Below are 17,657 nucleotides of genomic sequence, written 5' to 3'. Positions count from 1 at the left end.
ATTATTTTCAAGCTCACATCCTGAGTATGTATGTATATGTATATGTATGTGTATACGTGTGTGTATGTATGTTAATTTTTATTTACCCCTAATCTCATCAGTCTGGTACTAGTACTATAGATTATATGTATATAATATATATTAGTGTATATAATATAATTATATTCAAAAAATATATTTTGAAGGAGAGAGAGAAAAGGAGAGAGAGAGAGAAAGAGAGAGAGAGAATGGTCACACAATGGCCTCCAGCCACTGCAAATGAACTCTAGATGTGTCTTCCCCCTGTGGTTCATGTGTGACATTGCATGCTTGTGTCACTGTGTGTCTGGCTATGTGGGACCTGGAAATTTGAACATAAGTTCTCAGGTTTTGCAGGCAAGCACCTTATCTGGTAAGCCATCTCTCCAGCCTAGATTGTGTGTATGTGGGTATGTGTGTATATTTGTTTGTTTGTTTTGTTTTTCGAGGTGGCGCATCGTGTGGAATTTGTTTGCAGTGGCAAAAGGCCCAGGCATGCCCATTTTCTCTCTCTCTCTTTGCTTGAAATTAATAGATAAGCAAAATTATTTTAAAATTATTTAAAAAATTTGAAAATGCTTTCTCTTTCACATGGTGAAACCAACTAACACTCAATCTGAAATGCAGGTTTTGCTGTGCCCTACTCTTCATTAGAACAGACGCACCTCTAACAATCAAGATAGTACAGGAAAATGCAGAAGACAGAGATGTTTGGAGGAATTCCATTTATTGTGGATGCGTTTTCACAATACATTTTCATTGCAGCGATCAATTATCAGTGAAAAATGTCAAGTGTTTATAACGTTTTTAAGAATGGCAGATTCACAGAACATGCTAGTCAGCTTGCATTTTCTATCAAAGACAATGGAGAACTTTAATTAAATGTGTAAAGGAGGAACTTGCTTTCTTGAAGATTAAGTCCAAACTGAACAGACTTCTACCCTAAGATGTATGTCATCCAAACATTGGAATAAAAGGATCAATGCATTTTCAAATTCAGACTTTAATATATATATATATTAGTAGCAATCAGGAGAAACTCTTGTTTAAAAGTTCCACAAAGCATTTTCCCCCTCACCATCAGCCTTAATTCAAACTTTGATCTGTCTCACTCCGATAATGGGAGTCAGTTACATGGACACTCCATGTATACTCTAGTTTATCTTATCATAGACTTATGTCTACTCTGTCATGGGTGAGTGATTTGTGTAGTCTTAGTGACTTCCCTTCCTTTGTTCCAGGCTTTCTAAAAGCTAGGAGATTGAACCTTCCTGACTCAAGAGGAAAATAGACTTTGCAAGGCACTGGTCACTGCCGAAGCCAGCCCTCCTCTCTAGCACGGACATATGTGGATTAGAAATACTTACTTGGGAGGCTTTCTCAGCATGGTAGGAACTGAGATTAAGACAATTTTGGTTAAGCCATCTGAGGTATGAGTTCATATAATGACACTGTATGTATACGTCTATATGAAGGCATCTTACCAAAGCACTAGAATACTCTTTCATTAGCTACTGGGAAGAGTAAAGACTTAAGAAGCTAAACCAGGGTATCCAGATAGTGAGTCAATCAAGACTCTCAAAATGTAAAAGTAGAAAACTTCACATATATTTTAAAATTTCAACATATTATCAACTTATGACAAGTACCAATTGACTAATAAAGACAGAAAGTTTTAACTTAAGAACGTTTGAGAGTAAGTAAAGAGGCACTGGTGTGCTTTCTAAATGCTGGAATCTCTGCTCAGTTTACTTCTCTGCTTCCAGACACGAGCCAAAGTTGGTCACTGTTCAGACCTCCTTGTGGAATTCTAATGTAGGCCACATCATCATTGATACTAGTGATTTTACATTTCAGAGAAAGAAGAGACCTCAGATGTCAGCGAGGTTGGCTTTTTGTGAACTTCACTGTTACACAGAAGCAGGCTCTGAGCTTGACCCAGATGGTAGACTTAATATCATTCACACTGGATTCAACATTTCCTTGAGAAATAAAGTAAATACTAATATGTTTTATAAGGCATTTCAACTTATTTTGATGCTTCTAATCTCTCTTTTTTTTCCCCTAATACTTTTTTTTCTTAAAGGTCAATAGGCATTGAAAACATATCTATACTTAACTCCCATGCTCCTACTGGCAAATATGGAATATTAATATAATAATGTGATTTTTAATCTTTAAGAAGCTGTGATATTGGCTAGTTTCAAGGACATACTACTAAATATAACAATCTAGCGCATGGAAAAGCATGCTACCATTAGTGTGTTTGTAGAGGTGTATGCACATACATACATAGTTGGGCTATCTAAAATGTGGTTGAGTCTACTATCCACTACCAAAGAAATCCACAAAGCAACTAACCTGGAAAAAACAACAAAAACAACCAGTACCACTGTCAGCTAAAATAATCATCCAAGTTAGATAGGAATCAGCACATAAAAAGCAACAGTACATCTTTTTTTTTTTATAAAGACAATCATTGCCATATATCAAATCTGAAATGGGTTACTTTCACAAACAGTTACAATTGCCTACTTAGATAATTTCTTCCATGCTTTAGTCTAAAGTGCAGAAACAAATTGACTTCTGTATTGAAACAAAACAAAGCCTATGTTTTTGTTTTTTGTTTTTCCCCTCTAGATACTGCACACATTCCTCAGGCAATCTTCACCTGGAATCTCCTTTTATTGATTTCCAATGTGGTTGGCATCACTGTTCAGACATGAGCAGTAGAAAGTCTCTATTTCACAGCATGGTTTTCTTTAGAAACAGGCTCCTGTGCAAAGGCAGTACTTTGACCATGAACATCTCTAGATGTGATTATTAAATATAGTGATCATATACATGGGCTTACTGGGATATTGGAAGATAAAATGAAGGAAAATGAACCCAATTTAGTAAATCAACATAAATATAAAACAAAGCTGGTCCGGTGTCTTGAGCTTGGGTTCTTTCTCGAATTGTCTCACACCTGCTGAGAGAAGAAAACTTTAAATCAGCAGCCCACCGTGTTTCAATCAGAAGGTGTTTGCAAGAAAACAAAAAGAGGAAACAGCATGGTAGAAGTAAATATAAAGTATTTATGAAATGGAAGATTACCACTGAAATTCTATTCAAATATAATCTTTTTGTTTTTTTGGTTTTACAAGGTAGAGTCTTACTCTAGCCCAGGCTGACCTGGAATTCATTATGTAGTCTTGGACTGACCTCAGACTCTCAGTGATCCTCCTACCTCTACCTCCCTAGTGCTGAGATCCAAGATATGAGCTACCATGTCTGGCTTCTATCCTTTCTTCTGTTGATTTTTTTCTATTTTCCTTTTCCTTTCTTTTTTGGTTTGTTTTCTCTACCCTTGAGCTCATGACACCCAGAGTTAAATAGGTGCTTTTAAGACAACTCCATGAGGACCAGGAACTTCTAATGTTCTACATGACTGGGAATCTCAGTTGGGCCCGTGTCAACATATAATAGTGGAGTAGGAAATACATATCATTGCTTTTCTCTCATTTTCCTCCAGCCATCTCTGTTTTCTCTTTCTTCTGAGATGTATCTGACCCTTCCTCATTCCCGTCTATTCTGCTGTGCTATGCTATTTTGTTATTCTTGTGTGTGCATGTGTGTGTTTTCGTGTATGATTGTTGGTGCATGTGTGTCATGCAGGTGTGTGGAGGACATAGGACAACTTTCAATGGAGTCCTTTGCTTTCATCCGAGACACAGTCTCATCTTGCTATTTACTGCTCCTTTCATGAATTTCTGGTAAATTCTGTCTCCAGTTCCCTTCTCACTATAGGCACAGTGGTAATACAGAGGTCTGCCACAGCTTTCAGCTTTCTTATGTTATGTTGGGCCTGAGGATCTGAACTTAGGTACAGCGGGCTGCATAGTAAGTGCCTTCCCCACTGAGCCAGCATTCTAGACCTCTTCTCTTTTTATAATTGTATTTATTTGAGAGAGAAAGAAAGAGGCAGATATGTAGAGAGAGGTAGACAGAGACAAAGAAAGAAAGAGAATGGGCACACCAGGGCCTTCAGCCACTGCAAATGACCTCCAGATGCAGGTGCCATCTTGTGCCTCTGGCTTACATGGGTCCTGGGAAATTGAACCTGGCTCTTTTGGCTTTGCAGGCAAGCACCTTAACCACTAAGCAATCTCTCCAGCCCCCCACCCCCAGACCTATTATTCTTAATCCACCTTCTTCTCTTCATTGAGCTGCTAAAATCCTTGATGAGCTATTAACAAATATTAATATGTCATAAATCACATTTTCAATGGGCTGTGTTTTTTTTTTTTCATCTCAAAGGAATGAACACGTGACAAGTGGTGAGTTTGATATTTTGGAGCAGAGCTATCTCATCTTTCGGCTCACTGTTGCACCTCTAGGTCTGCTTGTTATATTATTATGGCATAGCTCAGGAAGGAGAACATGGTGTGTGAACGCTGCATCCCTTGAGTGCTGTTCATGCCGTCTTGGATGTGAGTGATGTTCTGCGTCCCATCCTTCCAGATCATCTTTGCTCAAGTTTCCTAGCTCTGGCTAAGAGGAATGTGGCCATAAGAACTCCAACACACCTGTAAGGGTGAGCTATGGACAACTGATATCCCCTACTCAAAAAAGGAGGCTATCTTAGCACTTGAATTGCCACTTCGAAAGGTCAGCTATCTATGCCATAGGGTCATAAAGGCTTAGGCCAACACAGTCATTCTTTACTTAAAAAAAAAATGTACCCTTGGGCTGGAGAGATGGCTTAGTGGTTAAGTGCTTGCCTGTGAAGCCTAAGGACCCCGGTTCGAGGCTCGATTCCCCAAGACCTATGTTAGTCAGATGCACAAGGGGGCACATGCGTCTGGAGTTCGTTTGCAGTGGCTGGAGGCCAGGCTTGCCCATTCTCTCTCTCTCTCTGTGCCTATCGTTCTCAAATAAATAAACAAAAATAAACAAAATTAAAAATATTAAAAAATGTACCCTTCCTCTGGCACTAATAGAAAATTATGGAATGACCTTAGAAACTTTACAGTTTCTGCTGAATGCATTTTGTTGAAAAACCACTATGGATAATAATAAAGAATGTAGGCTGAGGGGAATAATGTGGGCTCAAGGCTGGGAAGATTGTCCAATAGCTCATGACACGTGCTTTGGGTCTGCTGGCCTGGCCTGAACTTGATTCCCCAGCACCCATGTAAAGTCAGATACAAAGTGGTGAATGCCCGCATACATGCGTGCATGTGCACGTGTGTACACACATGTGCGCACACACACCACCAGCATACACATGCATACATCCATGCACACATAAATTTAAAACATTAAAAAAAAAGGATGAGAGAGGCTGGACCGAAAGAGCAATTCATCACTACAGGAGAAGAGGCAGTGGCATGCTAGCCAACAGGCCCGGGTTTAAGATCAGGCAGGAAGGAGGAAGCGAAGATTATCCCCTCACTTGAGCGAATCTTTACAGGGACCCTCTCGTTGCCTTGGATGGGTTTATTAGTCCCGAGTTTGCTGAAGAAATGTCTGTCTTTCTCATAATCAGATCATTCCCTTATTTTTTTTTTTTTTAAATTTAATTTATTAGTTTTCTTTTCAGTAAATACAGGCAGTTTGGTACCATTATTTAGGCTCATCTGTGATCTACCCCCTCCCATTAGACCCTCCTTATTATTGAAAATGGGTCGTGCATTGTGGAGTTAGCCCCCAGTTATTAGTATGATAAATGTCTCTGAAAATCATGACCCAACATGTGACTCTGACATTCTTTCCGCCCCCTCTTCCGCAAGATTTCCCTGAGCCATGTTGGGTTCATTTTTGGTCTGCTTCAGTGCTGAGGTGTTGGGGGCCTCTGAGGCTCTGGCTCTCTGATTTGGTAGGAGTTGATTTTTCTTTGTGTTGATCTCCTTCACCCTTGTGCTGGTACCCAGTTCACCAGGAAAACAGCACCCTTGCTTGTTTTGCCAATTGTTCTTAGTTTCAGCAGGGGCCCTTTTGAGGTATGATCATTCCCTTATTTACTGTCGATCTTTGAGCTTTTTCTAACTTTTCCTCTATTGAAAGACAAGACTGGATCTGTATCTTGAAATGAGGAAGGGCTACAATTAGGAGCTAGAAAGCAGCTTTGGAGCCACCGAGGGAGACAGATATTTCCTCCTAAGGTATCTGCTCTCCCAAATTAATGTGGGGCCAATCTGTAACTTCTCAAAGAAATGCAGACCATGGCTGTCTCACATGGCCACCTCTGCCCAGCCTCCATCACTGAGGCATGTCTAGAATGCCTTGCTGGGAACCATTCCATGAGTTCGAGCTATTTCTGTGGTATGGTTCACAGACCTGCAACGCCAAAAGCTCGGTGAACTTGCCCTTTCCCTGGGTTACATGTGGGACTTCTAAAAAACGGACGGCTACCAGGCACCGACCTAGGAGTCAGCAATATTTCTCATTCAAGCTGGGACACTTGAATTCCAGACCCACTGGGAAGCCAAGTAGCTTTCTGACATGTGATTCCTCCCAGCAGTTTACCTTTGTGGGGGAAGTGACTTTATCTGCAGATTGCTTTTCCCAGAGGTTCCGCTTGCCAGATACATCTCCTGGCCTCAAATCCTAGGGGAAGAAAGCGGGGGTGGGGGGTAGGGAGGGAAAGATGCCATTAATAATTTCAGACAAGGTCGAAATAACTCATCCACCACATCTATTGTTTGTCTGTTTGAATACATTTGGTATTCAGCACAATTTGTACCAGTGGTCCAAAATGGATGGAAACGAAAGGGCTATTAGCCATTATTTTTTACAGACCTTGACCTGACTCATGTGAGAATAGTCTGGAGCTCCATTTGGCCTCTGGGTCCTTGGCCTTCACTGAAGACTTACTGTTTATGGAACAGTTAAACTGGAAGGTAAGCACATTTCAAGCAATGTAGCCAATCTTTGCCTTTCTATTCCTTGGAAGCGAATATAGTCCATGTTATTTAAAAATAATTCACTTTGGGGAGTCTAACAAGTGTTTCATCCCCTGCAGACTGAACTTTCACTGTGGGTCCCCACGTCCAGGAGCCCTTATTACTTCAGTGCACCCCAGCTGCCAACACCGCATGGCTTGGATTGAAGTCCTTTTCTGTCTGTGGGTGCTTGTCTTGTGTTGCCTGCCCAGGAGGCAGGCTGGATGTTCAGAAGGCAAACCCAGGAGCATCCTCAAATGATGACTGGCAAACGTTGGCGCAAGAATGTATTTGGGCCGGGCGTGGGGGCGCACGCCTTTAATCCCAGCACTTGGGAGGCAGAGGTAGGAGGATCGCCGAGAGTTCGAGGCCACCCTGAGACTCCATGGTGAATTCCAGGTCAGCCTGAGCCAGAGTGAGACCCTACCTCGAAAAACCAAAAAAAAAAAAAAAAAAAAAAAAAAGTATTTTGGACCCAGGCACACCTCAGGGAGGTCACTTGGAAGCCTGTAATCGGTGGTAGTTTCCCAGTGGCATTACGTTCTCAAAGTGCGTGTGGTGACTCGCTTTGTTTGCTACCTTCTACTCCGTGGCTACTCCTCAGGGTATTTTCCTAACCTCCCAAACAAACCCTTGCTCTGGGATCACTCACTGTCTAAGGGTCTAGGCAGCCCAAATGAAGACACTACAACCATTTTGTTTTTCCTGAGGGGCAAGGAGGCAACTCAGAAGTAGATTAAGAAAGCCTAGTGTCGCAGAAAATAAACATACATCACAAATGGTAACCGTGAGGAAAGTGGACAGTGGATGACATGGGTAAGAACATATGAGAATCTTGGGAAGAAAACACAGAAGTATGACCGATAACAGCTACACAGCCTCGAGTCTTTGTTTACCATCTCATAATTAATTTCATTTGGATGAGGACCCAAATTTCTGTTTCCATTTACTCCCCCGCCCCCCAACAGCATTTGCTTATTTTAGTATTTGGCAAAGGTAGTTTGTAGAAAATGGATATACTGAAATCTGGCAGCCTCTCTTTTCTCACTGGGAAGGCAAAGCTATCAGTCACATTTGTTCACACACTCTAACACACAGTATTGAGACCTCCACGCTGAAAATGCACTGCTAAGTAGGACCATGTGAAGCCTTTTATATTTGCCTTAATCTTATTGAGTGTTTGGATTTCCTCTGTGGCATAAATTCCTGATACGCCATTAGAAAGTTATACCTATTTAACTTGGAAACATTAAGCAAAAAAAAAAAAAAAAAAATCAGATTTTCATAAAAAGGAATTCCACTGCATTTGCCAATGGAGGTAAAAGTTGCCAAATTGTCTGGGAGACTTCAAAATTTTGCAAAGTATAAGTAAAAACACTCGGGTGGAAGTGCTAGAAAGTGAGTATCACCGTTTATTTATTGAGTCATAGGAGATGAATACTGATCGTCGCATGAATGGTTTACCTAAGAAAATGGATTGCGTTTCCCTGAAATGGTATCAACAAATCTTTGGAGAGCACTTTTAGAGTTTAAATCGTCAGTGTGAAGGAAATACTAACATCCAAGTTGTAAGTTGGCTTTTTTTTTTTTTTAAGTCAAAGGGGAAATATAAATGGAATTACCTGACAGATTACATTGAGAGAGAGAGACCCACTCCGGAAGAAGAGGGAGAAATGAAGGCAGGAAAAGCAGGTTTCCACTCAACCAGAGACCAAAGAGTGAGGAAGACAGGCCAGCTCACAAAAGCATTGTTGCTTGTTTTTATTTTTAAACAAAAAGAAAGACAGATTAGCCTTTTAATTGCTATATAACATACTAGTTAAGACACAAAGAACAGACAAACCTGTAAAGACACATTCACAACTGCATTCCAGATACAGTTATGTCAAAAACCTGTACATTCTACCTATAAATAGCTTCAATACCCCAGTAAAACATACAGGGAGGGCTGGAGAGATAGCTTAGTGGTTAAGTGCTTGCCTGTGAAGCCTAAGGACCCCGGTTCGAGGCTCGGTTCCCCAGGTCCCACGTTAGCCAGATGCACAAGGGGGCGCACGCGTCTGGAGTTCGTTTGCAGAGGCTGCAAGCCCTGGTGCGCCCATTCTCTCCCTCTATCTGTCTTTCTCTCTGTGTCTGTCGCTCTCAAATAAATAAATTAAAAATTAAAAAAAAAAAACCATACAGGGAGGGTCACAGTTTCTTTCTTTCCTCCCTCCCTCCTTCCTTCCTTCCCTCCCTCCCTCTTTTCCTATTTTTCCAAGGCAGGGTCTTGCCCAGGCTGGCCTGGAATTCACTATACAGTCTCAGGCTGGCTTCAAATACACAGCGAGCCTCCTACCTCTGCCTCCCAAGGGCTGGGACTAAAGGTGTATGCTGCCATGTCCGGCTTTTGTGTGTGCGTGTTTCATTTTTAATATGTTTAATATATTTTACTTTCCAGCCATTTTGGTCTGACCAATTATTCTGAGCACTTGTAATTCTTGGCATTTATGGAAAGGATGACATTCTGTGGAATTTTTTTTTTTTTTTAATCTCTAGTGAGTTTTAAAACTCAGTACTTGAATCCTATGAAGTACTGCTTTTGTTCACAGTGGGTGAGTTGTATGGTTGAAAAAAGAAAAAAAAAACTGGTTTGTTCTTATCCTAATGGCCGCATGCTACACATCTCCAAACATAAGCCTAAGCCTTCTTCATCCACCCATGGGAAGGACTTAAGCACTGGGCTGAGAATAAATGTGGCTGGTCCCAAATCAGAAGACCCAACTGGTTGCTTTTTTTTTTTTTTTTTTAAATAATATTCTGACATCTTGAGTTCAAGGCCAGTCTATCCAGAGTCCCAAATGTAGAGTCCCAAAGGAGTCAAACCCAGTTGTCTGTCATGAAGGACCACAGTGGAAATACACCTGAAGAGGCTTGATATCAAAAAATCGAGAAAAGAGGCAGTCAGTACATCCAGGAGCCTGCAGATGCATAAAGGTCGGCAGGCAAAGTGTCCAAGGAAGGTTACAAAGACAGGTCAGATAAGAAGCCTTGGTCTCACACTGGTGGGTCCACAAGTGTCCACTGAGAACACATGGGCACCATGCATGTGTGTGCCCGTGTGCTGCCCCCCCCCCCCACATAACACACGCACACACACGTGGGTTGTTACGACCAGAGTAGTATGTGCAAAGCTTAAAATGGCTTATGAAGCATGCTCACACTAGCATTTTATTTACGACAACAACTATACACTGCTTTCTTCAAATCTGTTCCTTATTTAGGAAGTTACACTTCTCACAATGGGAAAAACCCCATTGGGGAGAAAAGATCATTCAAATCTTTTTTTTTTTTTTTCTTTTGTTTTTTTGAGGTAGGATCTCACTCTGGTCCACGCTGACCTGGAATTTACTATATAGTCTCAGGGTGGCCTCGAACTCACCAAGATCCTTCTATCTGTCTCCCAAGTGCTGGGATTAAAGGAGTGCACCACCACGCCCGGCTTTAAGTCTTTTTTAACTTATACTTTCTTTTCTGTTTTTCTTAAAGATTTTTATTTATTTATTTGAGAGTGACAGAGAGAGAGAGAAAGAGGCAGATAGAGAGCGAGAGAGAGAATGGGCATGCCAGGGCTTTCAGCTACTGCAAACGAACTCCAGACGCGTGCGCTCCCTTATGCATCTGGTTAATGTGGGTCTTGGGGAATCGAGCCTCGAACCAGGGTCCTTAGGCTTCACAGGCAAGTGCTTAACCGCTACGCCATCTCTCCAGCCCTCTTTCTTTTCTTTCATATTCTCTAGGAATTGGTCTAGCAAATAACGTTCCTATAGAGGAGATAAAGCATCCAATGATTTGGTAAGCTCCCGAGGTATTTTCTTTTTTTCTTTTTTTTTAGAGAGAGAGAGAGAGGGAGGGAGAATGGGCGTGCCAGGGCCCTTTGAAAGAATTCCAGATGCATGCGCCACCTTGTGGGCTTGTACAACATTGCATGCTTGCGTCACTTCTCTCTGGCTATACCTGGGGTCTGGAAGACTGGAAGAGGAGTCCTTAGGCTTTGCAGGCAAGCACCTTAACCACTAAACCATCTCTCCAGTCCTACCTCCTTTTGGAGAGAGAGAGAGAGAGACAGAGAGAGAGAGAGACAGACAGAGAATTGGTGCAATTCTAGATGCTTGTGTGACCTTGCAGTTGCCCTACCTTTGTGCATCTAGCTAATGTGGGATCTGGAGAGTCGAACATGGGTCCTTAGGCTTTGCAGGCAAGCTCTTTAACTGCTCAGCTATCTCTCCAGCCCCGAAGTACCTTTTTTTATCCTGTTATATTGTAAAAAGCCATCAATAACTCCAGAAAGTACTACTGTTATTATTATTACTTTTTGGTGTGGGAACATTGATACAATTATATCTATTGTAATAATAACTACATTTAATCTTTTTAACCATTCCATTAGGCTGTCATACAGAAGACTGTAAGCTCATCAGTGAAGTGCAGATAAGTGAGTAGACAGAATGTCCTGGATCAAATTCATGAGTACAGTCTGAGACAGAAATGAGACAGATCATAAATGCTATAAATGTTGGAAAAAAAGGAATCAACAACTCTCTTAGCAGCGTGCCATACTCACATAATATTTAGAAGAATAATATAAGAATAATCTTATAATACAAGAAAATATTTATCTTTGTGCCCTTCCCCCTTCTATAATGAGAATTCCTCTGGGATTCATAAACCTCATGAATTTATAGTATATGTAGGTTCTATGGCAGAAGGATCTTTAGTTTACTTGGTTTTCAAGGGGGTCCATAATTTAATTAAAAAATATTGGGCTGGAGAGATGGCTTAGCGGTTAAGCGCTTGCCTGTGAAGCCTAAGAACCCCGGTTCGAGGCTCGGTTCCCCAGATCCCACATTAGCCAGATGCACAAGGGGGCGCACGTGTCTGGAGTTCGTTTGCAGAGGCTGGAAGCTCTGGCGCGCCCATTCTCTCTCTCCCTCTACCTGTCTTTCTCTCTGTGTCTGTCGCTCTCAAATAAATAAATAAATAAAATTAAAAAAATATTAATAACCACTGGCCTGAAACCATTACATTCGTAGAAATTGCTATGAAGTCATTTCTACTTCTTATATCACTGCAGGTGTTGGGAAACTTGAGGCACCAAAGAACACATACCTTGGGGTATGGTTTCTTGCCTCACCTATCTTCTTTAATAGGATTCACTTTCCTCTACCCACTGGGAATGGGAAAATAGATTTTTGTTTTCACTGTATAATGATTTCACATTTGTAAGTGGGTCCACATCAGTTTATACCTCTTACAAAGCCTGCACAAAGAATCTAGGGCTGAAAATTGGTTGCTTGAGGTTGCATGTACGAAGGATATGCAAATATTTGAAGCTTTACTTTTACAATTAGAAAGTGGGAAGATTCAGTGGCTTTGGAGATTATATAAGAAGCCAACAGGCACAGTTAATGCTGCTGTGGATTAACAGCACAGAGGGATTTGAGTTTTTTTTCCTATTGCATACTGGGTGATAGCCATTCTTTTTTTAAAATTTATTTTTATTATTAATTTGAGAGAGAGAGGGGTACAGAAATAGGCAGGGAGAGAGAGAGAGAGAATGGGTGCACCAGGGCCTCCAACCACTACAAATGAACTCCAGATGAGTGCCCCCCTTGTGCATCTGGCTTATGTGGGTCCTAAGGAGTCGAACTTGGGTCCTTTGGCTTTGCAGGCAAGCACCTTAACTGCTAAGCCATCTCTCTAGCCCAGGTGATAGCCATTCTCTCTATGCTGTCCTTACCAACAAAACTATAGACCCACCACAGCTGAGAAGGCTCAGTGGGGAACTAAGTGTGGTTTATTTATTATAATAACAGGTGCAAGGCAATTAACATACACATTCCATGAAAAAGTTAAGGGAATATTTTACTGAAATAACTTATACTTCATATAAATAAGACAATTTTAGTTTTAAACACAGCATTTGTAGACAGTTTTTTCAGTTTTCAATTTTATTAGTTATTGGAAAAACCAGTTCCAAATCTTCTAGTTTCATTTTTTTTTTGTAGTTTTCCTTTACTGGTGTTGGTAATAAAATTATAGCAATCATTTCAACAGCGACCCAGGAATTGCATTTTGTGCTGTTACAGAAATTGGGTTGTTTTGCACCCATATTTTCTAATTTTACCCAAAAATATTTACATGTATAAACCAGCCTGGTGTGGTAGTGCACACCTTTAATCCCAGCACTTGGGAGGCAGAGGTAGGAGGATCACCGTAACTTCGAGGCTACTCTGAGACCACATAGTGAATTCCAGGTCAGCCTGAGCTACAGTGAAACCCTACCTCGACAAAACAAAAAACAAAACAAGACAAAAATCAGTGTGATGGTTTGATTCAGGTGTCCCCCATAAACTGAGATATTCTGAATGCTACGTTCCCAGCTGATGAAGATTTGGGAATTAACGCCTCCTGGAGGCAGTGTATTGTTGGGGGGTCAGGCTTATGGGTGTTATAGCCAGTGTCCGGAACACTCTCCTGTTGCTATTGTCCACCTGATGTTGGCCAGGAGGTGATGTCCACCCTCTGCTCATACCATCGTTTTCCCCTGCCATCACTGTGCCCTCCCTCAAGTCTGTAAGCCAAAATACCTCCCCTGCTTTTTCCCAAAAGCTGCTCTTGGTTGGGTGATTTTTGCCAGCAATGCGAACCTGACTGTAACCACCAGTAGTGGGGTCTGAACTTGAATTGCCTTCACATCGTGGCTAAGTTCTCCTCTCACTCAGACGTGGTGATTTGCTTCCACTTCACCAATCCTAACACAGTGGCTCAGGGCTGTCCTAAATCTGCACACCTCCCTGTCTGTTATCCTGAAGCAACAGCAGGGGACAGGAGCACTGTCCTTCCTAAGCAAGTGACCGACTGCTCACGTTCTTCTGCTGCTGGAAGCTGCAAACTTAAGACACCCAGGAAACCCTGCAGCTACTTACAGAAGGTTTGGGAGCCGGTGACTTGTTCCCATCTGGGGTTTTGGTTAGCCATTCATTGATGCGGCTCGAAATTCCCACCTTCAGGCCAGCCGTCTCCTGTAAAGAGTCAGTCATCCGATATATGAAAGAAAAAAGTTGATTTGCTCTTTCACATAACCATTAACCTTAAACTTGACAGGGGAAATGACATTGATATTTCTTCATTGTGAACCTCACCCCATCCTTGCCCAGAGGTTCTGACAATCAATTTCACACACTTTACTCAAGAGTCCCATGGCCAGGGCTCGGTACCAAGGGTTGTCCCATGAACATAGTTTTCTCTAAGCTTGCTTTCTTGGTTACTGCAGAACCATGTGCAAACTGCACCTTCTTTATGAGTTAACGTGATGCCCCAGACATAATGGACAATCAAACCCACTCCTTTAAACTTAAACAGCCCAAATCATGTGCTTACCTTATTTGGTGTACCTGATGCTGAGGGAGATGAAAACACGTTCCCTTTCTCCCACATGCTCTTGATATTGCGGACACCCTCGGCAGGCACAGGGAGATCCGAGGCTGCTGGCTTGGTAGGTTTTGCAGCTTTTGTGCCCTGAAAGTGTGACTTGGTTTAAATGATGGTGCTGAACAGTTTTGTCCTCATAACATTATGCTCAGCTGGTCTTCCTCGACATGATTGTTTAAAAAATTTCATGGTGTAAACACCTTTATCAAATGCAACTTATAATTTCTACGATAAAACTTCATGCTGATGATACTCAGCTCTCAAGATAAACTATAGAAAGTAGATCAGCTGGGTGTGGTGGTGCATGCCTTCAATCCCAGCACTGGGAAGGCAGAGGTAGGAGGATTGCTGTGAGCTCAAGGCCAGCCTGAGACTCTATAGTGAATTCCAGGTCAGTCTGGTAGGCTAGAGTGAGACCCTACCTCGAAAACAAATCAAACCAAAACTAGATCAGAGGCTCTTCAAAACATGAAATGTGCTTTTGTTGGGATACTGTTTACTGGAAAGGTGATGGCTGACTCAATTTCTCCAGCAGATAGAAGTTTGATACCTACCATGAATGGGCACTTTGCTGGGCTCTGGGGATACGGAGGTGCTCAAAGCATGACTGTAAGCTACTTATGTCTCAACAGGCCAGAAAGGCAGTAGCTAGTTATATAAGCACTTAGTTCACATGGTAAGTGCCATGAAGAATAATGGTGTGTTATAAAGCCTGGGGTATAATCAATTTTGGGGACACAAAAATCAAACTATGAGGAAATGACATTGAAATCCAGATTTGACTTGATTCAGAAGTGGTAGAGGGACAGGGAGAAGAAACTCCATCCTATGCAGTGGTATTAGAATGTGCAAAGAGTCCTGAAGTGGGGAGATTCTTTAAGACTGAAAGTCTGAGATAGGACTACAGGGAGAATATACTGCAAGGAGGGAAGAATGAATGTGATTAGGAAAGGTGTGCCTTTGAGATCCTTTCCCAGTAGTAATGAGAAACACACCTGGAATGGCCCGTGTTTCGCCCTCAGTCTTGCTTTATGGGTTATGGGCAATGTCTGGGATGAGTGACAACATCAGTTGCCATGGCATATAAAATGATCTTACAAATCTTCACAAAGTCCAAAGCCATGGTCTTGGTTTCATTGACCTATTATTTTAGGACCAATTTAACCATATCAAACAACTATCTGGGGCTGGGGAGATGGCTCAGTGGTAAAAGCACTTGCTTGCAAAGCCTGCTTTCCTGGGTTCAATTCCCTGGTACCCACATAAAGCCAGATACACAAACTGGCACATGTGCCTGGAGTTCATTTGCAGTGGCAGAAGGCCTTGGCACACCCACACTTATTCTGTTTCTGTCTGACTCTTTCTATCTCTGTCTTTCTCTCTCTCAAGTAAGTAAAACATTATTTTATTTTATTTTAATTAATTTATTTGACAGAGAGAGAGAGAGGGAGAATGGGCACACCAGGGCCTCCAGCCACTGCAAATGAACTCCAGATGCATGCGCCCCCTGTGCATCTGGCTAACATGGGTTCTGGGGAATTGAACCTGGGTCCTTTGGCTTTGCAGGCAAGTGCCTTAATGACTAAGTCATCTCTCCAGCCCAGTAAAGCATACTTTTCTTTTCTTTCTTTTTTTTCCCGAGGTAGGGTCTGGCTCTAGCTCAGGCTGATCTGGAATTCACTATGTAGTCTCAGGGTACCCTCGAACTCACAGCGATCCTCCTACCTCTGCCTCCCAAGTGCTGGGATTAAAGGCGTGCACCACCATGCCCGGCTTCAGTAAAACATACTTTTAAAAAGAGAAAACAATGTTCTGTTATGTGTCATACTTTAATGGACATCAATCTTGTGAATGAAAATGACATTTTGAGTGTGAGGATATGGTTACTTATTTGATAAATCATCATATCCATCTCTTTCTTATTCCCTCTTGGCATTTGTGAGCTCTTGATAGGCATCTCTAGTCCAGAGTACAAAGATGAGGGGAATTCTCAGACCCAACCTGTCCGATTATGTCACTACAGGTGTTTGGATACAGAAGGCTAAAGTCAGAGATAAAGCTTATGCACAAAACTCCAGGAATACATCTCAGTCAATGTCTAGACTTTTAGTGCTTGGATCTAGAGACACATATTACTCAAAATTATAGTAAAACTCCAAGACCAGTTGAGAAGGGGAAAGAAGTTAAGGGGGAAAACACTTGATAGAAGCTTTAAATGATGGTCCTTCAATAAATCAACCAATTTGAAGCTGATGATTAAGCTCAGTTGGATCTTGTCTTTTTGACATGTTTAACTAACAATCTTACATATGCTTATAATGTATTTTGGTCATATTTTGATCCCATTACCTTCTCTTGTTTCCCTTTGCTGTCCCCTTTCTACTGACCCTCTTCTTCCCAACTGGTCTCTCTCGGTTCTCATTTTGATGTCACTTTATGCTACTACATTTTTATTATTTTATTTTTATTTTTTAACTTGAGAGAGAGAGAAATAGGCAGGGAGAGAGAGGAAGAGAGAGAGCATGCCAGGGCCTACAGCCACTGTAAAGGAACTCTGGACACATGCACCCCCTTGTGCATCTGGCTTATGTGGGTCCTGGGGAATCGAGGTTGAGCCCTATGGCTTTGTAGGCAAGTACCTTAACTGCTAAGCCATTTCTCCAGCCCACTTTATGCTACTATTTTTATGTGGTAATGAGTTTTTATAAACAAATGCATTAAGTAAGATTATAAGGAACTTATTTGAACCACATGTAGAAGGCATTATATAAAAAAATTAAAAATACTGAAATATACTTGTGAATACCTACATATAATACAGTAAGTACCAACCAACCCATTCATTAAAAAAATAGTTTCATCAGGGCTGGAGAGATGGCTTAGTGGTTAAGGCGAAGCCTAAGGTCCCATGTTCCGTCTCTCTCCAGATCCCATGTAATCCAGACGCACAAAGGTTAGGCTAGCACAAGGTCGCCAATGCCCACGAGGTGGTGCAAATGTCTGGAGTTCAATTACAGTGGATGAGGCCCTGGCGTGCCAATTCTCTCTTTCCATCTCTCTCTTTCTCTCTATCTCTCTCTGTCTCTCTCTGTTGTACTCTCTCTCTCTTAAACAAAAAGCTTCATCAAATAACATCTAGGTTGAAAGTAGTAAACAATAATCTACTTAAAAGTTTGCTTTCTATAATGTATCTTCATTGTTTTCCCATCACTAGTTCATCATTTGGATATCATTAAC

The 17,657-nt window shown here is 41.6% G+C and overlaps 1 protein-coding gene across 7 annotated transcripts in view; it reads right to left on the bottom strand.

Annotated features, from left to right (window-relative positions):
* Positions 1-728: 728 nt before the first annotated feature.
* Cald1 (caldesmon 1) overlaps positions 729-17,657 on the bottom strand; it is a 212,055-nt gene continuing 195,126 nt past the window's right edge. For 6 of the 7 annotated variants that reach the window (XM_045160131.1, XM_045160128.1, XM_045160133.1 and 3 more), the window contains 4 exons: positions 14,370-14,507; positions 13,916-14,011; positions 6,532-6,612; positions 729-2,992 (listed from right to left, as the gene is read on the bottom strand). In XM_045160131.1, the coding sequence (XP_045016066.1) occupies positions 2,984-2,992; positions 6,532-6,612; positions 13,916-14,011; positions 14,370-14,507 (324 nt within the window). In that variant the 3' untranslated portion in view covers positions 729-2,983. The remainder of the gene's footprint in view (positions 2,993-6,531; positions 6,613-13,915; positions 14,012-14,369; positions 14,508-17,657) is intronic. The other variant, XM_045160130.1, reaches the window with a different exon arrangement.

The sequence above is a fragment of the Jaculus jaculus genome, chromosome 10, assembly GCF_020740685.1.
Source record: "Jaculus jaculus isolate mJacJac1 chromosome 10, mJacJac1.mat.Y.cur, whole genome shotgun sequence".
Lineage (NCBI taxonomy): Eukaryota > Metazoa > Chordata > Mammalia > Rodentia > Dipodidae > Jaculus > Jaculus jaculus.
Note: the sequence above shows the minus strand (reverse complement) of the source record. Positions and strands in the feature narration are given on the sequence as shown.